Genomic DNA, 21,962 nt, shown 5'->3' with positions numbered 1-21,962 from the left:
TGATTGCAGGATAACACTTAACGTGATAGTAGTAGTAGTCACTAGTATACAAAAATTGATAAGAACTAAAATAATATATAAGGAACAATTTTATTTCGTTCTTTTTCCTCGTCTCAATTGCCATCCTCTTTCGTGCGCTGTGTTGTTTCTTGGGTAGTTGGCAAGATTCAGTAACAAGACAATAACCAATATTCAAGTGACTAGGAGTCTGTGATTAGTTTTCTCTATTTACAGTTTACTTCCTTTTGCATTTTAAGATCGTTTCATACACACACACACACACACACACATTTAGCGTTTGCTATATCAATCATATAATATAGTGCAAAAATGGCTGATATTGAAATGGAAAAAACTCATATCCTACAGAAATATCTAGATCTGGACCAAAGGGGTAAGGTTATCGCTGAGTACGTGTGGATTGACGGCACCGGTAATCTAAGATCAAAAGGTAGAACTTTAAACAAGAAAGTCACCTCTATCGATCAGCTACCAGAATGGAACTTCGATGGTTCTTCTACTAATCAAGCCCCAGGTAACGATTCCGACGTCTACTTGAAACCTGCCGCATTCTACCCAGATCCGTTCAGAAGAGGCGACAACATTGTCGTCTTGGCTGAATGTTTCAACAATGACGGTACTCCAAACAAGTTTAACCATAGACATGAGGCTGCCAAGTTGTTCCAGGCTCACGAATCCGAAGAGATTTGGTTTGGTCTAGAACAAGAATATACTTTATTCGACCAATACGACCAGGTTTACGGTTGGCCAAAGGGTGGTTTCCCAGCTCCACAAGGTCCATACTACTGTGGTGTTGGTGCCGGCAGGGTACATGCCAGAGACTTGATCGAAGCTCATTACAGAGCTTGTCTATACGCCGGTTTGGAGATTTCTGGTATTAACGCCGAAGTCATGCCTTCTCAATGGGAATTCCAAGTCGGTCCATGCACCGGTATCAAGATGGGTGACGAATTATGGATGGCCAGATATCTGTTACACAGGGTCGCCGAAGAGTTCGGTGTCAAGATCTCCTTCCATCCAAAACCATTAAAGGGTGACTGGAACGGCGCTGGTTGTCACACCAACGTCTCCACAAAGAACATGAGAGCACCAGGTGGTATGAAGTACATCGACGAGGCCATCGACAAGTTAGCAAAGAGACACAGCGAACACATCAAACTATACGGTACTGATAACGAGATGAGATTGACCGGTAGACATGAAACTGCATCCATGACCAGTTTCTCCTCCGGTGTTGCCAACAGAGGCGCCTCCATCAGAATCCCAAGATCCGTCGCCAAGGAAGGATATGGTTACTTCGAAGACCGTAGACCAGCCTCTAACATCGATCCATATTTAGTCACCGGTATCATGTGCGAGACTATCTGTGGTGCCATTGAAAACGCTGACATGTCTAAGGAGTTCGACAGAGAATCCCAATAGGTGGATCCGCAGAAAAAGCACCATTCTACAATATTGGACACATAATAAAAATTACAATAATGGCACTTCCCATGTGCAATGACGTTTTTCTTTTCTCCCTTCCCCATTTTTAAACTAAGCGTAATCTTAAAAATACTCCCATAAATAAGACATTCTTAAACTAAGAACCCTGAAAAAAACAACACAGGAAGAGAAAAACTCCTGTCATATCGATCTATTCAAATTTAAATACTTTGCATATATATAACTAAAAACAACAAAAAGTTCTTATATCTCACAACTAAATAAACAATAACAATAACAATAACAATAACAATAACAATAACAATAACAATAACAATAACAATAACAATAACGTAACTCTGACTTCAAAAAAATTGATTAAATAATACAGATCCCTTCAATTATCGACAATGTCTAAAGAATGTTGATGTTTCGAAATTGCATATGATATCTCCTCTAAGAATAATGAATGGATCAATTGCATCTAGACGGATGAGATGTAGTTGTATATAATATATAGTCACATGACCTCTACAATCATATGACACGAAATCGGTTAGGAAATATTACCAAGAATCTTTTAAGTGCCGCTTGGCCCAATCCAGTTTCCCTTGCGCTTAGAGAAACAGATAAAACGTTCATTCGACGGCGACGGGCACTTATCAAAATGAGAGATAAGACACACATAATTCGTAATATTGGAAAAGAATGATGATGATGGAGGGGCGATGAAGCCTGCCATGCGCAATGCCATGTCGGACATGAACATCCGCGCTGCGCCGCGGTATTCCAAAACGAAAAACCGAGAAAAAATTTGTTTTAGTCACGTTCACATGAGTACGACAAAGAGAAGATAACGCATTGGCGGCCCACGTCATGTCATGCATTTCCTTCTTTGCGCAAAGGCGATAAGAGCAAAGAGGACGGGGACGGACAATGATGAGCGCGCTCGCCAATGAAAAAAATAGATGAATCGATCTTGGAATAAACCAAATACCATTTCATTTTTTCTTTCTAGAAAAAAATGCATGACCCGCGGAATAGCCGTGAAAGTGTGAAATCGCGGAAAGGAAACGAACGTACGCCGAAAAATGAGGGGACACATGCACGGTAGGAGTGGGTAACCTCCCTCTCAAAACTTTTTTTCGTTTATTTAGTAACCGGTTTTTAATAGCGCTGCATTGTATATGGGTGGTCCAAGTTACGTATTTTCTATTTTGCAGGAAACAACAGCACAAAAACAGTGGCTGCGACGGCGAATGAGGCGGAGATAGTTTTGTGTGTTTGAGCGCGGGTATTAGTAATTCAATTCCAACTGTTTCTTCACCGCTTTGTCTCTTTGTTCTCTACTGTCCTGAATGATTTCAGTATGGGTCATTCATTTCAATTTCTAAAAAGCATTGTAGATTATTAATTGATACGTGTGTACCCTTCTATCACAGCCAAAATATGTTAGTCATGACTTTATGATTTAATATGATCTCAATTATATAGAGGAGCAGCTACCTACTATTACTAATCTTGCAAACGTTGTGTAATGGATACAGTTGGAAGTATTTAGTTTGTTTTAAATTAAAATTGATATATAAACATGGACGAATGGCAATTTTAAAAACATATCGCTTGATCTAATACTTCTTACCCCAATTTTTTGTCCGATTTATATTGCACCTCTGTTTACCCCAATTAACAACAGTAACAAACACAAACACCCAACAAAAAACAATTAATAACAAAATGTCATCTTTCTTACAATTAACCTCCGATATCCAACAACCATTCATTATCCCAAATCTATCCCCGGTTTCTCAACCAAACTCAAGAAAGAACTCATTAAACGAACCAATCAATAAAGAGTTACTCAACAAAGACAACAAACAAGAATCTGTAAATGACGACGCTGCTGCCGACGCTATCACAAGACCAAGAACAAATTCAATTTGTTTGTTGTAAATCATTACAAAGTACGTTCCGCTTAGTCACACTACTTTGGGACGCAATGGTAATGATAGATGAAAACACCCAACAACATATACAGTAACGTCATTTTCTTCAGCATTTTTAAGGGGTTTCTATTTCCAAAAGGGAAATTCCATTCCACCCCCCATATCGGTTTACTCATTCTTTTTTCGGCATATATAAATAACCAATGGTTTAAGACAAGAACTTTTTGTTTCTTTCCATAAACGTTGTATGTATTTTATTTAAACAATAATGTTATATCATTTTAAACTATTGAATTATCCTCCCAGATCGCTCTCTCTTCATCCTAATTGTTTCTCTTCTTTATTAATTGAAACTTTATTTAACTTTATATTCTTCTCGTCATCACCGCATCCACAGTCATAATCTTCAAGGATAGTAGAGCAATCGTATTCAGGTTTTTTTAAATGTTTATTCACTACATTATGTATATGACATCCCCATAAGGATGCTGATGTTCTGCTGGATGTTTGCACGGGGTATTTTTTAATCATTTTTTGCAAATGATACGAACATTCGCCACAGGGATACAATTCTGCAAATAAATTTATAAATACACTCAGTTTATCTCTTTCTTCGTCTGTTGGTGTGTCTGGAAATCTAGCCAACAATGTATGGAAATATTTCCAAGATGCTCGACCTAATTCTTGTTTGGCCTCTAAATCGGGCATGCTAGGCATGATACTGCCATCAACTCTCTTAAGCTCAGCCTTTTTTTCTTCAGCACTCAATTTAATATCTTCTTCTTTAACATCTTTATTATTAATATCAATGGTCGGTTTAATGTATGATAACTCAGGTTTGGAAAAAAATACCCAGATACTAACTAATATAGCAATCGCTAATATACGCACAAATACACCATTACGGTAATTTAAGAACCTCATATTACCGATATTAACGTATATCCAATTATCGTTATCTGTCTTTAGTAACTTGTAAGCTCTTTCTTCTCCTCATCTCAAGTTAAGCTTCTTTTATAATTTGTAATAATTGTAGTTTTTAACTTTCGAGTATTTCACGCTTCATGATTTCACAAGTCATGAATAAGTAACACTATTTAAAGTTTAATCCCAATAAAAACATATGCACATACGCATATGGATGTGCATATATACAGACAAAACAACCCAACTGACTAACCAAGTTACAAAGATGGCAAACAATGAGGAGAATAGAGATATAAGGTCACGACAAGGAATAAATACCATTATAGTCAATAGTGCAAGGAACATGCACATGAAAACCGTAAATGCACGTATCCCACAGAAATCTACTCCACAACCACTGTCGCAACAACAAAATCCACAATGGAACAATTTCATGGTTAATAGAGGTACTCAAAATACAAGCACAATACATCAGAGGTTCAAGAGTCCACTTGCTCCCCGTACGCAATCAACTAGACATGTTTGTAATAATCCAAATAATCCTCCTTGCGCACATTGCGGTACAACAATCATTCCATCTCCAAAGGCTTTCATGCCATTAGAGGATAACCCAGAGATTATTATCAATAATTGGAAAATATCGACAAAGAAGAAACCGATTTTGAATTCAGTGGAACTAGAGGATTGGGAAAATAATAAACTGAAAGGATTAGCTTTACCAGAAATGATATTTGGTAATAATGCAATTACAATACAGAATATAGAGAAAGATTGGACCCTGCAGTTTAATACATTGGATGCTTTGAAAATGGTGAAATTAGAAGATTCAGGAATTAGAGTTTCGTATTCAAATAAATGGTTGGATGCAAAGAAAAACAATGCTACTAAAAATTCAAATCAGAAATCAGACATCGACGAATCATCCTTAAAGATAGTACACAATTATGACTGGACTTATACAACAGAATATAAAGGTACAATAAAACAGAATAGTAAAGACTCCGTTGAATACAATTTCCAGAGGGATGATGAGGTTCAATTACCAATTGACAAATTGTCAAGATCTGATAAAATATTGTTTTTTGACGATATGATTTTATTTGAAGATGAATTGGCAGATAACGGTATTTCCGTTCTAAATTGTAAAATACGTGTAATGGATGAACGACTACTGTTATTATCCAGGTTTTTCTTGAGAGTGGATGATGTATTGATCAGAGTCATCGACACAAGAATATACGTTGAATTTGATGAAAATATAATAATAAGAGAATTTAAAAAATATGAAGATCAATATAGTTCTGTTCTATCAAGACACAGATTATCCCATTCATATGACCCAAAAGCTGCCTTAAGAGATAGCAATTGGGTTGTAGCAAATTCTCCTCTGGTAACTAGAGAATGTGAGATATTAAAATTTTAATTGACAAATGCACGGATTATAGTCTTTAATCTACTATTTACTTTAAATATTTTGTTTAATTTTCCATTAATGTATTCAGACAGTTAGCAAGCAGTTTTTTCGTTTCCAGCTTATTTAGTCTTCTCTATAATCACTTTTGCAGTAGTTTTATCCTTTTCACTACTATTCTTCAATTCTGCAATTTCATTTAATTTTTTATGAGCTAAGTTCAATATTTCAACTTTAGTACCTAACTGATGAGAGACTAAAGCAACGATAGACCAACCTCTTAGGAAAAATTCATTTAACTCTATACTTCGTAATGCGTTCTGTAAAGATTTATTTAGTATTTCATTTTTATCCTTAGCATTTCCCTTTTTATTTGAATTCATTGTTAAGCTTTTGTATTTAAAAAAAATGACTTCGGAGATTTTATAAAATGCCATATAATTGAAAGGCTGAATCAATACTACCTCTTCAAATGCAAAAATAGATTCATCGAATTTACCAGCACTCAAATAAGTTTCACCGACAAACCACCATAATTCTGGATCGTTTGGAAATTCTTCAATCAATTTCAAACAATTATCTAATACAACCTCAGTGGAATTGTTTTTCAATAACATTGATAACTTTCTTTTGCTTACCAATAAATAACTTAATGGATCTGTATCATGCTTTAATCTTTCTTCAATCAAATCATTAATGTATTCAATAGCTTTTTGGTCATTTTCTTTTATTTGCAACAAGATAGATTTCAGTACATAAATAACAGGAGAGTTTTCACCAAACTCATCAGTGATTGTCTTATAAATGACTTCTGCTTCAATATCTTTATTCAAATAAACAGCAACATAGAACAACATTTCCATCAGCGAAAGAAAATGCATCTCATCAAGAGATGAATCATTCTGGACATCTAAATACAACCTTAGCTCCTTATACAAATCAAATAGTTCTGCAGGCTCCATCTGAGTATAGTACTTCGAAGAATGAATAGAAAGTAGTCTAGCCCTAGCAACGTCCATATTTGTTTTTTTATTTACCTTTTATTGCCGTATTTTGTCTGTAGTTCACTCTAGAACGCCGGTGATATTTGCAGAAACAGCTTAATCAAACCTACTATCGTTAATAGCTCCCCCCCACTTCAAATGGAGTACTCGTAAAGGTTACAAGATACTTCTAATAGACATTTAACTGGGTCAATTGATGAACAAATATTATTGAAACTTTATATCTGCTGGATACTTAGATGGAAAGTATAGGTATCTTTCTGAAAAGTCACGTGCCAATCACATAATACGTCGAAAGCTCAATAAGGCTCACGCTTCATCAACGTTCACGCTGACAAAAAAATTAAACAAAAAAATTTATATCGAACCAATCTGTAAGAGTAATGTAATGAAGTTGGTGAAACTTAAGATGAGTATTTTCGTTTAGACTATGTCGAATCTTTAATGGTTAGTATTTGTTGAAGGACAGCTATATTTATTTAGAGATATATTGGCTACAATTGCATAATTAGATTTTTCTACTTACCTTTTGGTTCTATACTGGACAGTAGATTATAAAAAAGCAAATAAACACATCACGCAGAATTAGTATAATTAAAGATGTCTATTAATATTTGTAGAGACAACCTCGATCCTTTTTACCGTTATAAAATGCCTCCTATCCAGGCTAAGGTTGAAGGTAGGGGTAACGGTATCAAGACTGCTGTATTGAATGTTGCTGATGTTGCTCGTGCTTTGAATAGACCAGCGCCATATATTATTAAATATTTTGGTTTTGAATTAGGTGCTCAAACATCTATCTCTGTTGATAAAGATCGTTATTTGGTCAATGGTGTCCACGAACCTGCCAAGTTACAGGATATTTTAGATGGCTTCATTAACAAGTTCGTTTTATGTGGTAGTTGTAAGAATCCAGAAACCGAAATCATTGTCACCAAAGATGATGATTTAGTTAGAGACTGTAAGGCTTGTGGTAAGAGAACTCCAATGGACTTGAGAAACAAATTGTCCTCTTTCATCTTGAAAAATCCTCCTGACTCAATGAACGCTGGTAAAGGTAAGAAGAAAGCCGCCACAGCTTCTGCTAATGTTCGTGGTGGTGGTGTTTCCATTAGTGATATTGCTCAAGGTAAATCAAAGGCTTCTGATGATGGCAGCGACAATTCAGGCGCTGCGGCTGGTGAAGAGGATGAGTTGGCTAGACAAATCAACGCTGCTGCCAGTAACTTGGAAGATATTGAAGTCAAAGATGAAGACTGGGCTGTAGACATGTCCGAAGAAGCTATTAGAAAGAGAGCTTTAGAGTTGCAGGTTGATTCCGGTACAGTTGATGGTGAATTAAGTAAATTAGACGAATTCGGTCAATGGATTTTAACCGAAGCTAGTGAAGACAAAGAAAATATACCTTCTGATGTTGAATTATTCAAGAAAGCTGCTGAACTAGATCTATTAAAGGAACCAAAGGTTGCTGCCGTCTTAGCTCAATGTTTATTCGATGAAGATATCGTCAACGAAATCTCTGAACACGCTGCTTTTTTTAACAAAATCTTCATCAGCCCTGAATATGAATACAATTTCCTAGGTGGTATTGAAAGATTTCTAGGTTTGGAACATAAAGAATTAATTCCAGTATTACCAAAAATTTTAGTTCAATTATATAATAATGATATTATTTCTGAAGAAGAAATCATGCATTTCGGTAAAAAGAGTTCCAAGAAATTCGTACCTAAGGACGTCTCAAAGAAGGTGCGTAGAGCTGCTAAGCCTTTTATTGAATGGTTAGAAAATGCTGAAAGTGATGATGAGGAATAGATATTAAAAAATTAAATGCTTAAAATTAACTGATAATTGTATATTTTAAACGAACAAATAATAAACATTGTCATAAGATATGGATTTCTCATAAATGCTAATGCCAATGAGAATAGCAGGAAATATTGCGACTAGATAAATAAAAGCCATCCTACTTAGTTTTTTTCGTAGAAGTTTTTGCATTTCAGTTATATGTGATAAATTTAATAGAAACTTTATAGTTTATATTTGTATATATATTTTTTAAAGACTTAGTTTACAAAAGAATGAGGATGTTCATCTTACATACTTCATATCTGCAGTATACAAAAATGTTTGTCAATTAACTTACAATAATCTCACCAAAAGAAAGTTTAAACAAAATACATGATTTTTAGGTTCTTTTGTCTTGTTAGTAGTCGCCTTTGTTGCGATGCGATAAATTCGCGATATCTCTAGATCTGGAAGTAACAAAACTATAAATGTAAATATATCAATGGATCAAAATACTGAAAAGGTCATCATTTACTCACTTTATTCTAAAAGAATCTGCTTTGTATTGAAATTTTTACTATTATTGATGCTTTGTTGAATTAGGTTGGTACGTAAGGGTTTTGAAAGTTCTAGAGACAAAATAAATTAACAAGATTTAAAGATTATAACGAACGCTTATATTATTTTTGGTTTAATGCTGATGTCAGATGATAATAGAAACTTGATGCATAATCTGGAGACTAGAATTAAAAGTTTCGAAAGTTCAGTTACGATCAATAAGAAGAAGGTAAGATGGAGATTCACTGTTATACCTGGGAAATCGTTAGCAAGACTTGGGTTTTATTATAGTCCTTGCAAAAATAAAGATACCAATAAGCTTGACAATTCAGCTATAACGTGTGTTTATTGTAAAAAAATTTTGTTTAATATTGCTTCTTGTAAGTCAAAAAAAAGGAATACATTAGAGACCATTATCAACATATTGCAGGCTCATTTAACTACAAATGAAGATACAAATTGTTTATCCGCTCATCTGCGATTATTATTAATGAAAAGATATCAATTATCAAAGAATAAACTAATCAGTAATGTGGATTGGAAAAATGATAAATTCTTTAATGATCCATTGAGTATTGAAACACTTGAATTTAGGAAATTCACATATAATAATGATTGGAAATATAATGACAAGGATGTACAGAATCTCAGTATAACTAAGCTGGCAGAAGCAGGTTTAATGCTTTATGATAGATTTTTAACCAATTTTGAAGAAGACACTACTGTCGAAGATATTGACGATGTCAATGGAGATTTTTGCTACTGTATCTACTGCAATAATATAATAGGATCATGGCAGGAAGATGATGATCCATTAGAAGAACATTTTAAATCATCAAAAGGGCCGTCTTGTTATTTTTTTAAATGCTTAGAGAGTAGCAATCAACATAAATCAATTGTAGAAGAATTGAGAAAAAAACATAAAGTTACAAATAATGATGAAAGATATTCCGATGACGAAAAGCTTCTGGAAAGCGTTGCTCCGGCTAAAAAGAAGATAAAACTCACGAAAAGGACCACTAAAATGTTATCTAACTCTTCAGAAGAAGAAGAAGCTTTAGCAATAACGAAAGAGCCTGATACGTCATTGATCATAAATGTTAAGGAACATATCAAGAGAGGAAAAATACAACAAAAAGAATTAAAAAACAAGATTTTAGATGATAGTGTAGATGACTTGAGTTTTAGTAATGTTGGTAATGAATCGTTTTCATTACCTGCACCAATATCACCTTCTAAGATATTACAGAACGAGTCATCTCCTTCTCATCCACTTAAAGGCAAAACTAGCATGACGTTTAACGCTCTTTTGAAGTCACCTTTGGTATCACCTTCTAAAAGTTCGTCGTCATTTAACGAATCTCTTCATATATCGAAACGTATCAGAAAACATGCATCGACAGTTATTCAAGTACCTAATCTAGAGGATATAAATTTATCTTATTCATTAAGCTCCGATGAATATACATCCTCTTCTGACTTATCGACTGTTTCCACTCCTATAAATAGTCCTTCAAAAAGTAAAATTAAAGACAACAGCTTGGAAGGTGCATCAGATAGGTTTTCTATAGAGCCTGTTGATCTGAAGAACGACCACAATACTAATATTCTAACTAAAGAAGTAGAAAAAGTGATTTCTGTATCTTCTTTTCAAATTAAAAATTCTAAGAATTATCACAACAATGTTAAAGAATATTCCTCTTTATCAGAAGACTCTGATGTAAATATCTCCTTGGTTGACACAGGAAAACTTATTTTAGAAACAAAAGTAAAATCGAAAGAAAGTAATAGTACATCGAAAGAAGAGAGTAGTAATGCACATGGTGATAAAAACAATGGACAGGCCCAATATAGTGACCGTGATAGAAATACTGATCAAAAACTTAATGTAAATAACAGTTTACGTCTGAAAGAAGACACTATTGAAAATGAAAACAGATCGAATAACTCAATAGATAAGGATACAGGCCCTGATCTAAACAAAGTTAAGGATATCATTCTTATGGACGATGATTTACATGATATAAGTAATATTGAACTTGATCTTAATCATTCTACCCCTAAGGTCACAAAAAAAGATATTTTAATAAGTGACATTAAACAACCTCGAATTTTAGAACATGACACTAAATATTCTCAATCTCCTTCAGAAAAATCAAACAAACCTTTCAACACACAATCTCAAACAAAATTACCTTCTCCAATAAAATATATTCATGAGCAAAGCACTCCACTCCTTACGAAAACATCTGATAAAAATATGGACAAACATCATATCTCAAGTTTAAGTGTTTCTAATTCTCCTGATATTAACTTTACTAAGTCCTTAATTTTAGAAGAAGGCTCAAGATTAGATAATATATCTGATAATGACCACCCAGCTACAATTAAAAACATTACAAATGAAGAAGATGTTCAGAAATCAGTCGAGGTACCAATTATATCTAAAAACTTTTCAAAAGGTACAATCGAAACATATTCCAAAATCACTAACCATGATAAAGATTTTGAAATAGTGAAGGAATACTTCCAAAGTTTATTAAAATATGTTAATGTAAATGATGCACATTTGGCAAATGACATCAATGGAGATTTAAGGTTTTTCTATAATCAAATACCTAAAGAGGAACTTGAATTAACATTCGATTCTTGGATTGACTTGAAATTGGCAACAATAAGAGAAGACTTTAACAAACGTACTGAACAAAAGTTAACTATAATGAAGGATGAATTTAGACATATAAAACAAAAAATTGACTCATGTGATGATGATGCTACATTACTAGAGATTAGTAAACAATTTGGCATCTTGTAATTTGATATATAATTCCCAAGAATTAACTACATAGACATTAGATAGATCTTAATTTAAACAATGCATTATTATTAAAATATAAAAACACTAACCTATATATGATTGGTTGCTGTATAATAAATACAGTAAAGAGATAATTACCTGATAGCACGAAAAAAATTGGATAAATCTATTATAACCGAATACAAAGTAGTATCAATATCATGTTTTAAAATTATTTTACTCATTCATATAATTTTTATTATCAATTGCATTCGACTGAGTTGATATTGTACCATCAGAATTATAATTAGATAAACTTAATTTTGGTAAAACAACTTCTCCATTATCCAATGCTAACATATCTAGCTGAGATATTAGATCATCTCCATTATTAAAATTAACAGCATTTCCATTACCTCCAAACATATTCGAAAAACTGCCAATAAAATTCCCTGGATAGTTGAAGTATCCCACGTTTGGAGGACTATTAGTTTGGATTGATTGAGAAACATTGAGTTGAGGCACATGTGAGGATATATGATTACTCGTTTGCCTTGAGCCAGTACTAATACCACTTGATATCGATTGCTGCCTTAAGTGATTTATATCGCTGTTATTATGTGATATAGTTGAGTAACTCCTAATCTGCCCTGGAATACTTTTTGAATTCATGGCTGTCAAACTTACTTCCTCTAATAAGCGACGATTTTGCTGCATCGTGGAATTATCAAGTATTATTTTTCTTGTCATCTTCACAGCGTGTGAACGTAGCTCAGTATCTAATGTTGTCATGGATAAAACCTTGTGAATAAAAGTCATACCAGTATCTGTGTCAGATAGTATTCTAAATAATTCATCTGTTGGCTCCTCATTATGCTTATCACCAAAAATTGCGGTCATAATAATGTTTCTAGAATTGTCATCACCTCTATAAGTCAATATTTTTAAAAGGGTTAATGATGCCAATTTGTGTGTTGCTAACTTGACTATATTTTCAGATAATTTTGCTGCTAATATACTGTATCTCTGTGGTATAGAACTGGAATCCAAAAACCAGGTTACCAAAAGTGTAGCATTGCTGTTTGTCGTCAAATAATGTGAATATAGTACAATATAAGCACTTAAAATTAGAATCTGTTCTTGTTTTACATATTTATCAGCTTCAACACATGCTCTTACTGCTCTAGCACCATACCTATTTTGGACTAATATCCAGAAATTTGCCAAAATGGCTTCAAAAACAAAATTATTCCAGAGGAATCCAAATTTAAGAACGCATTGAATAACATAATTACCAAATTGATCATTAAATAAAGAGGTACAGTACTCTTTAACCCCTTGTGACACCAAATACTTTTGTCTTGGTGTATCAGAAAGTTTGATCATTTTTTGACATGCCCAGGTACCATTTTTATGAACACCCATAGATGACAAATACTTATATGTTTTCCTTAACATGATGTCTTTAATGATATCAGAAGAATGCTCGAACAACTTTTGGACGATAGTATTTCCTAAATAATCAGAACTTAATTCAGGCAATTCATCTAACATAACCATAGCAAGTTGTTCAATTTCAAGATTCGACATTTCATTAGCCTCCATAATTTTTCTTAATTCTCTTAGTTTTGATGCATCAAAGTCTTTTGAATTCATATGTGATGGTAACATACCAAAATTTGAGGTATCTGTAGCTACCTTTGTAGTTATCGTTTTTGACATAATATGATCCACCTTTGATTTATCATAAGGAACACCAAGTGAATCAATCATCTTATTCAAATTCTGAGTTTCTTCTTTGAATGATGGAAGTGGTAGTGCAAACGGACAAACTTCATTTTCATTTGAGGAAACCACATTATTTTCATGATGATTATGTTCAGATGAACCATTGGTATTATTGATCGAGTTTACCCCTAATGTGTTATTGCTGCTTTGATTAAACCCATTGTTAGGATTAAATAACGGAACAGACAAATTTCCTTGTTGTTGAAAGGTTAATGAACCGTTATATAATTGATCATGCAGTAATGGTCTATTTGCATGGTCATTTCCATTCACATTAGATGGTATAACAAATTGTTGTTGTTGTTGTTGTTGGTGATTCATAGGTAAAATCTTTGCAAAACAGACAGTGCTTGGAGCACCGATCATTGAAACTTCTTTACCTTGTAAATGTTCTAAAGCTCGAACTGCAGAAGCAACATTGGAGAATTCGACTAAAGCCATGTTGAAACCACTTAATGTTCTAGCTGATTTAACTTCACCAAATTTAGAACAGAGAGTAACTAAAGATGTACTAGTCAAATTGACAGCATTTGTAAATTGAATTTGTTGCTTCTGTAATGAAAAAACATTGGAAATTGAAATTGTATCAGTTGGTAATAAGTTAGAAATTTGATTAATCAGAGGTACTGATGTGTCCATAGTAACCCAATTTATTGAAATTGGATCTATATCATCGGCAACTAAAGGAACAGCCTGGTTCATCACTCTATTTATCGCACTGATATTATCAGAGAATGTATCGACGTTGTCAATATTTTGAATGATACCATTTCCTGTATCAAAAGAATGGATGGAAGGCTCCTTTTTCTTATACTTTTGTTCAAAAGCAGCTGCATCTATATAAACACTCGATGCATTTGAAGGAGCTCTATTACGTCCTAAATTAATATTATTATTATCCAAATGAATATCATCCCCATTGTTAATAGTTCCAGTTGCATTACTATTGTTATTTCCCAACCATAAAGTACTAGTTTGATTATGCTGTTGAGGTTGTACGTTTGAGGATATGTTACTTATTTTTGAAGAAATTGTATTATGTCTTGATCTTGAAATATTTGGTGGCAATAGGTTAAAAGAATCCAGAGATACCCTTGGTTGATGTAAATTTTCCATCCCGGAGGTCGAAAGCTTATTGTTAGTTGCGCTTGATTGCTGATCCATAAAAAAACTAGTTGCATCTGGTAAGTTTATCAAACTATCATAATCATAATCTTGCGCAGCCGATGAGATTATATATGGCGCTCCATCATTATTTATAGTAATACCATTTATTGTTGTAATTTTTGTTGCGTCACCTATTTGTTCGTTACTATTTTTTGTAAAACTAAACAATTTTTCCCTAAATTGTTTATTCTTCATATTTTTATTATATTCACTCTTGTTACTAATGAAATCACTATTAATATTATTTTTTGGAAATGGTAAATTGACTTGCAAATCTCTTAAGTCAACAAATTCATCATTTTGATTTTTATTCTTGTTCTTTTTCTTCGAAGAACTATGCAGTCTTGCACTAATAGAAGGCAATAAATTACTTAAAGTGTTTGATAACTTTTCTGTTCTTGTTCTATAAATACCTAATTTTTGCGATTGCTCTCCATTCTCCATTTGATTTATATCATGTTCTTGTTCACTATTACTATGATCACTCAAAGAGTTGATTGTTTGATATGAATTACTGTTGAAGTCATTGTTACTATTAGCTCTATGTCCTTGAGTGTTCGTATAAGTTTGTTCATTGTTGAAATTAATGCTTTCTGAATCTTCAAATATAGGGATGGTAACACCTGGGTTAATCACACCTGGAATAAAAGATGTATTCACATTTTCATTGCCATTGAGAATGTTTCCGTTTTCATTACCAGACTTATTAGCATGATTATTATTCAAGTATGAACTAGAATAATTTTCCATATTCTAATCCTTTTCTAAAGTTATATTATTTTGTTTCTTTTTGTTTATGTGTATATATTTTATACTCTTCTAATGAAAAAAACGATCTTAGTTGCTCAATTCCGATGTATGTTATTATGTATAATATGTATATTCTTTCATTAAAAGAAACTTTTCATCCAAGCGAATCGTATGCAAATTAATAACGATAAAAATAGATCAAACAGATGTATATCCTAATCTAAAGGTTAAATATAATTCAATATTGTAAAAAATGATCTCAATTATTTCTATCTTTAACAGTCGGAATATATCAAAACTGGTTTTAAGGTCTTTAATTTATTACTTCAATCTAGGTGATAGATCAATATCTATATAAGTATAAAAACAAATAGCTGAAAATACATTTACCTAATCATAAAAAATGTAAACAGGTATTTTGCCCCTATATCTTTTGATCAATTCATCTTATTTAAAGGTCCTTTGTTCTTGTTCTTTATATACAATTGACAAAAAAATGAAAAAAGTTGAAAAAAAACAGACAAATTATAATCACGTGATAATCAATAAAATCATTATCACGTGATGCAAAACAATTTAGTGACCACGTGACTTGGTTTTACATTTTTCCAAAAAAAAAAGAAAAACAGCCTTTCGAGACACGATATCCCAATTAGGAAGTTCATAAACAGTTAGTGATCGAGATCTGAAAAATATGCCATCAATAGATACAACAACAAATAATATCTTTATAAACAATTCTTTAAGCATGAGCTGGTTTTCGAAACATGACAGTTTCTTGAAACTCAATGGAAGGTATGTCAGGTTTTTCCAATTTATATACATTTATTTTAATTTTTAATCTAATATTAAAGCATTGATTTCCTGGGATACAAGATATAACAGGAACTCAAATAGGTTAGGTAAAGCACGACACTCATAGACACACAATACAATTAACCACTATGGATGCCAATGATGTCACTGATGCTATGGATTCCTTATTGAAGGAAATCGACAATGAAATGGAAAATACAATCGATGAATTATCTTTTAGTACTGTTAATAATGAATTAAACATGCACGAATTTTCAATGCCACTGAATGAAATTGGTGATGATACTATGGACATGCTTGTAAAACATAATACACTCTCAAATATCAAAAATGTATTAATAGATGTCAACGATGGAGACGATAAAACTTCGACATTCGAAAGTAAGAAACCAATGGTTTTAGTATATACAAATAATAAGAGAAAAAGTATATCGTTCGAAGATGAAATAGAAGAATTAGAAATCCAAAATAATGATGAAAGTTCCGAAGAGCTTTTGATCGATATGTCTGTTGATAATAGTAGTAAATTGCCTTTTATAAACACAGTAGATATCAACCAATTCGCTTCAAAAAAAGATAATGCAAATGCAACCCTAAATGAAGAGGTAAATAAGGTTCTGATAGACACCTCATTAGATGATAGCGAAATTTCACAATTGAATACCACAATAGAAAATGATCAAATCAGTTTGGTGGCTGGTTCATTAAGTCAAATTTACAATGATGAAAACAAAACATATGATAAAGATCAAAGAGTCAATAATCAAGTTTTCTCAGCCGAACTAAATTCAAAAGGTCACGAAGATAATTCAAATGTGGGAAATAATAATATAAGAACTGAACAAATAGATAATGAGTCTGAAAATGAGAAAAGCGAATTAGATAAAGACATTACGGAGGCTGCAGCTGATTTCGAACCAATAATGGAAGCACACACAAAAGAAACAGAAGTTCAAGAAGTAAGTTCTATAAAAGGGATTCAAGATGCTTCTTCTTTGTCAAGCGAATCTATCGGTGATTTAGATATCGCTACTATTCCAAAAGATGAATTAGAACTAAAAGATATGAACTTAGACAAGAGTCTCAATATACAAGATGAAGAATTAGAAAATTTATCGGAACAGGAGGATTCTATAAATGAACCTGAAAGTATGGACGAAAATTTAGAATTACCTTCTGAGAGCAACAAAATTGAAACCAGAGAAATGCAAGACTCAGAAGCAGTTCCTCGAATTAATGATGTCACTGAACAGAATTCTTCTATTATTTTAGAGAAAGATAATGGTGTGTTAAAAGCAGAAAATAAAGCAGATTTGATAAGTCAGAAATCTGTATCTGACCATGAACTTGAGTCTAATATTGATAACAATCAAACTTCGATTGATTATGGTACTGCCATTGAGGGAAAACTTACCGATATTGAAAGCAATATTAACCCAATTGAGAGCAAACCTGGTTTAAAACAAGGTACTGATGAAGAAATACTGGACTCAAATATGTCTGATGTTAACGCTGATATTAACTCAAGTGAGAGTGAATTTATACTTAAGGAAAAATCAACTTCTACGGCATCTATTGCCAGGACCTCTACGTTGACTAAAGATGAGGAGATTAGAGGCTCAGTAGAAAGTGAAAAACCAACTATCAAGGAAACAAGAATGCTAAACAATTACGGTATTGCCGCTGAAACTTCTAATTTAGTTGATGAACCTGAGATAACTATTGATGAAGGTAAGCCTTCTTCAACAAAGACTAGTAATGAAAGCAATCCAAATATCTCATATAATGAGGAAAGTCATGAAAATATAATTTCAAAATTACCAGAATTACCAAAGATAGAAAAGATGTTTGTAGAAGATACGTTTACAGACTTATTTGAAACGTCAAATACTTCTGTAGATATGGACAATGTCATAAGTTCAAACGATTATCTGTCAATATGGCATCTACAAGAAGACACTTTGAAAGTGAAACCATCTCCTGCAACTGACGCAAACTCACAGTTTTCTTCAAGAACCCCATCATCTGGTAGCAGTGTCCAAAGTTCAGCCGCCTCACGTCAATCAAGTTCTACCTTCAAATATAAACCACGTCTTGTTAGTAGAAGCAGAATTTATAATCCAGAAAGCAGACAAAGCAGTTTCAAGTTGGAAGAGGAGATGTTTATCGCTAATTTATCTGGTTCATTAGATCCGGTTAGGAGAAAAGTTAGTAATTCAAGAGTCCTTCAAAATAAAATGAAACAAAATAGAAAAAGTTATGACACATCTCATTCTAGAGCTTTGTCATACAGTGATGTTGAAACATTTAAAACTGCTAATGAAACAGCTAACGATGTCTTACATTATGATAATTTATTGCCTGGAGCTTTCGTTAATGAATATACTACTAATAATAGCGAACATTTGATATTCGAAGAATCTATCACTCCTAATAAAATTAATGACACCTACATGGTATTAGGAAACAGTTTTGATTTTTTGCCTGCTATATTAGATGAAAAGATTAATGACGGTGACGACTCTAACAATTCAGACTCCAACTCTGTATATCAGTCATCGCTGCTAGATGTTTATGAAATGAATAAAACGAGTAATAATAAATACGGACTCTGGGAAAGCGAATATGATATAAAGAGTCAAATTTCTCATGATCATAAATCGCTATCAAGTGAGATGTTATCAAAAATACTATCTACTGCTTCTAATAGAGTTGTTAGCCAAGTTACAACCGAAAAAACAGTTAAAAGAGCTCTTGAAAATAATATTCACGTTAACCATGGAATAAACACATTTGGTATTGATGTTGATGTAAGCGGTGAACAGACTGAAACGTTAAGTATCGACGAGGATGAGATAAACCATATATTGGAAGCTAGAACTGTTTCTGTGGCCGAATTAAAAGCAGCATCAGGCAAGCCTACCAATTCCAACGATATTCTGACCTCTATGCATATCGGCAGTCCTTTTAAAGTTATAAAAACTGGTAAGTTTCAAAGTTTTAATGAAGTTCAAAATAAACCTGACTTGCATATTTTAACTGAAAAATTGAAGCATGTTGAGCAAGACAATGAGAAAATTCAAGAGCCACTTCAATTGGAAAAGCCAAAAGACATAGAACTTGTTGATAACTCTCCAGGTAGACATCCAAAGGAAGCTGTCCAGCAGAAAGCACAACTAAGTGATTTAGGGAGTGCTTACATTACACTGAAAGATATTTCTGTTCTTAACTTACCAGGTATTAAACATCATCAAGCAACATATTGTATTGAATTTGACAATGGTATAAATGTCATTAAGACTAAGTGGCAAGAAATGTCAGTAACTGGTAAGATGCAATTAAGTGAGAACTTCGAAAGCATCGTTAAACAATTAGGTACGAATATCATTCTAACATTGAAATTGAAATACAAAAAGCCTGAATTCGAGATTGCTGAGGTTACTCAAAAAGTTCCTGTCAATAAGAAGAGTCTATTTGGTAAGAAATCATATACGTATGAGAAGAAGTATATTCAAAGACCTACAAAGGTACACGATGAATGGGACTCCTTAGTTGCTACCGATGGCTCCTATGGTAAAGCTGAAATTAAAATAGATGAAGAATTATTAGAAAAAGTGAAATTTAGCAGGCACATTCTTTCATTTGATCTAATTAACGAATGGAGTAAGAAAGCTTCAAAGGCTCACAATTCTTCAGCTAATGCAACGAGATTACCAGCTTACAAAGTAGGTAAAATCAGTCTTGATATCTGTTATCTTGAAAGGGTTGATAATTTAGAAAAATTCCCAACTTCACTTGAGAAATGCAACAAAATCGTTTCTAAATACCAAGAGCAACAATTAATTACAAAAGAAGGTTACTTATTACAAGAAGGTGGAGATGTTGCGAATGTTTTAACAAGGAGATACTTTAAATTACGCGGTAGTTCGTTAATAGGGTATCATGTTGCTTCGATGCAACCCGTGGTCACTATCAATCTATTAAATGTGAAATCGATTTTAAATGGCAACGAAAGCGTTACGAACGGGAATGGTCAACATGATAAAGGTGATGAAGCAAATATTAAGAGGAATTTCACAGATCAAATTTTATTCAGTGGCTCAATTCAAATTGTGTTCAATGATGATGAAGTTATTAATTTGAATACCGATACATCTTCAGTTGATAAAGACGACTGGTTTATGAAGTTCCAAAGGGCAATTGAATTAAATATTTGCCATCAACCTTGGGTGAAGAAGTATTATCAAAAAAACTATGAACAAAAATGAATTCATTACTAAAAAAAATTAGGACAATTTATAACAAATATGCATATAGTATCTAGCTATATTTATATAGTTGAATCAATAATAAAAATGAAAATTGCTAATTTGTATTGTAAAATAAATGTATGCAAAAATAAATATCTATCTATGTGTATGTTGAAAGTTGAGCCATTCTATGCAAAATCTAGTGTATTATAAAACCAAAATAATCACTTAAAGTGTCAAATTCGAATTATTATATTTTTGAAACTCTTTAAAAATAAGTTTTACTGAATTTGTATAAAATTTCTTGAAACCGTACTTTATCAAAATAATCTAAATCATCATTATATTTGTTATTCATTATTAAATTTCTTGAATCATACCTATTCAATTTTTCAGTAATCAATTTTACGAATTGTAAATCGACTTTATCAGTTTTCTTTTTTTTTCTGTTCCTCTTTGGTAATACTTTTTCATTATTAATAGTTAATGGATTTTCATTTTCAATTGCAGATAACTTTAGATAACTTGGTGCTGAACTGTTCTCTGAATGAAATTCACATGTAACTGATTTATTGTTGTAGAGAAGGTTAGTGTTATTCCCTGTAATGTACGATGAATTAATCAGGTCGTAGTAATTTCTTTTTTTTGTCCTATTTTTATTATTACTGTCATTATTGTCATTGTTGTCCTTCTTGTGATTATTAGTATCAATTATTCCTGAAGTATCGAAATCACTACTTATTGAAAAATCATTATCGAACAGATCCAAATAAACATCAAAACTTTCATCATTTTGATCAAAACTTATATCTAATTCGAGATGCGAACTACCTCCTCTACTAATTTCCTTACTACAACCTAATAGGGACAACGAATCTTCTAATTTATCTATATTTAAATATTTTCTAATGATTGCACTCCCTGGAGGTTTCATTGTTTGGCTAATCTCTTTGTTGTAACAGTATATGTTGTAATTATACCTGTACAGACATACGCATACACATATATGTATGTAATATAGATAATGGGCTAATTAACGCTATTCACACAAAATAATAATAATAATATATATATATATATATATATATATATATATATTAATATATGATTAATCACACTAAAGGTGAACTACCAAAAACAATCAGATGTAAAACGATGACTATATATATAAAGTCCAACCTTTCTTTCTATATGCACACATATGCGCATATAGAAAGAAATTGAGTTATTAGATAAATAAACAATTTGTTTCTATATATATGTATATATGTGTGATAATAAAATTAGCAGATCTTCCAATAAACATAACTTATTATT

At 32.5% G+C, this 21,962-nt stretch overlaps 10 protein-coding genes across 10 annotated transcripts; 6 read left to right on the top strand and 4 right to left on the bottom strand.

Moving 5' to 3' along the window:
* Positions 1-330: 330 nt before the first annotated feature.
* GLN1 (glutamate--ammonia ligase) lies at positions 331-1,443 on the top strand (the record flags this gene model as incomplete). Its single annotated transcript, XM_003684204.1, has 1 exon — positions 331-1,443. One exon carries the CDS (start codon positions 331-333, stop codon positions 1,441-1,443), a length of 1,113 nt encoding a protein of 370 aa, XP_003684252.1.
* A 1,740-nt stretch (positions 1,444-3,183) lies between these two features.
* SPO24 (Spo24p) lies at positions 3,184-3,399 on the top strand (the record flags this gene model as incomplete). The annotated part of the gene is made up of 1 exon (XM_003684203.1): positions 3,184-3,399. The coding sequence occupies one exon, from the start codon at positions 3,184-3,186 to the stop codon at positions 3,397-3,399; it is 216 nt and encodes a 71-aa protein (XP_003684251.1).
* A 311-nt stretch (positions 3,400-3,710) lies between these two features.
* Positions 3,711-4,316, bottom strand: ERV2 (flavin-linked sulfhydryl oxidase; the record flags this gene model as incomplete). The annotated part of the gene is made up of 1 exon (XM_003684202.1): positions 3,711-4,316. One exon carries the CDS (start codon positions 4,314-4,316, stop codon positions 3,711-3,713), a length of 606 nt encoding a protein of 201 aa, XP_003684250.1.
* Positions 4,317-4,584: 268 nt separating this feature from the next.
* Positions 4,585-5,742, top strand: TIP41 (Tip41p; the record flags this gene model as incomplete). The annotated part of the gene is made up of 1 exon (XM_003684201.1): positions 4,585-5,742. One exon carries the CDS (start codon positions 4,585-4,587, stop codon positions 5,740-5,742), a length of 1,158 nt encoding a protein of 385 aa, XP_003684249.1.
* Positions 5,743-5,852: 110 nt separating this feature from the next.
* On the bottom strand, positions 5,853-6,749 carry EMC2 (Emc2p; the record flags this gene model as incomplete). The annotated part of the gene is made up of 1 exon (XM_003684200.1): positions 5,853-6,749. One exon carries the CDS (start codon positions 6,747-6,749, stop codon positions 5,853-5,855), a length of 897 nt encoding a protein of 298 aa, XP_003684248.1.
* Positions 6,750-7,334: 585 nt separating this feature from the next.
* TIF5 (translation initiation factor eIF5) lies at positions 7,335-8,546 on the top strand (the record flags this gene model as incomplete). The annotated part of the gene is made up of 1 exon (XM_003684199.1): positions 7,335-8,546. One exon carries the CDS (start codon positions 7,335-7,337, stop codon positions 8,544-8,546), a length of 1,212 nt encoding a protein of 403 aa, XP_003684247.1.
* A 667-nt stretch (positions 8,547-9,213) lies between these two features.
* On the top strand, positions 9,214-11,892 carry BIR1 (survivin; the record flags this gene model as incomplete). Its single annotated transcript, XM_003684198.1, has 1 exon — positions 9,214-11,892. One exon carries the CDS (start codon positions 9,214-9,216, stop codon positions 11,890-11,892), a length of 2,679 nt encoding a protein of 892 aa, XP_003684246.1.
* A 219-nt stretch (positions 11,893-12,111) lies between these two features.
* On the bottom strand, positions 12,112-15,579 carry TPHA0B01380 (uncharacterized protein; the record flags this gene model as incomplete). Its single annotated transcript, XM_003684197.1, has 1 exon — positions 12,112-15,579. The coding sequence occupies one exon, from the start codon at positions 15,577-15,579 to the stop codon at positions 12,112-12,114; it is 3,468 nt and encodes a 1,155-aa protein (XP_003684245.1).
* A 944-nt stretch (positions 15,580-16,523) lies between these two features.
* On the top strand, positions 16,524-20,663 carry BUD4 (Bud4p; the record flags this gene model as incomplete). The annotated part of the gene is made up of 1 exon (XM_003684196.1): positions 16,524-20,663. The coding sequence occupies one exon, from the start codon at positions 16,524-16,526 to the stop codon at positions 20,661-20,663; it is 4,140 nt and encodes a 1,379-aa protein (XP_003684244.1).
* Positions 20,664-20,913: 250 nt separating this feature from the next.
* On the bottom strand, positions 20,914-21,579 carry IME1 (transcription factor IME1; the record flags this gene model as incomplete). Its single annotated transcript, XM_003684195.1, has 1 exon — positions 20,914-21,579. One exon carries the CDS (start codon positions 21,577-21,579, stop codon positions 20,914-20,916), a length of 666 nt encoding a protein of 221 aa, XP_003684243.1.
* Positions 21,580-21,962: the final 383 nt, after the last annotated feature.

Source organism: Tetrapisispora phaffii, chromosome 2, assembly GCF_000236905.1.
Source record: "Tetrapisispora phaffii CBS 4417 chromosome 2, complete genome".
Taxonomy (NCBI): Eukaryota; Fungi; Ascomycota; class Saccharomycetes; order Saccharomycetales; family Saccharomycetaceae; genus Tetrapisispora; species Tetrapisispora phaffii.
Note: the sequence above shows the minus strand (reverse complement) of the source record. Positions and strands in the feature narration are given on the sequence as shown.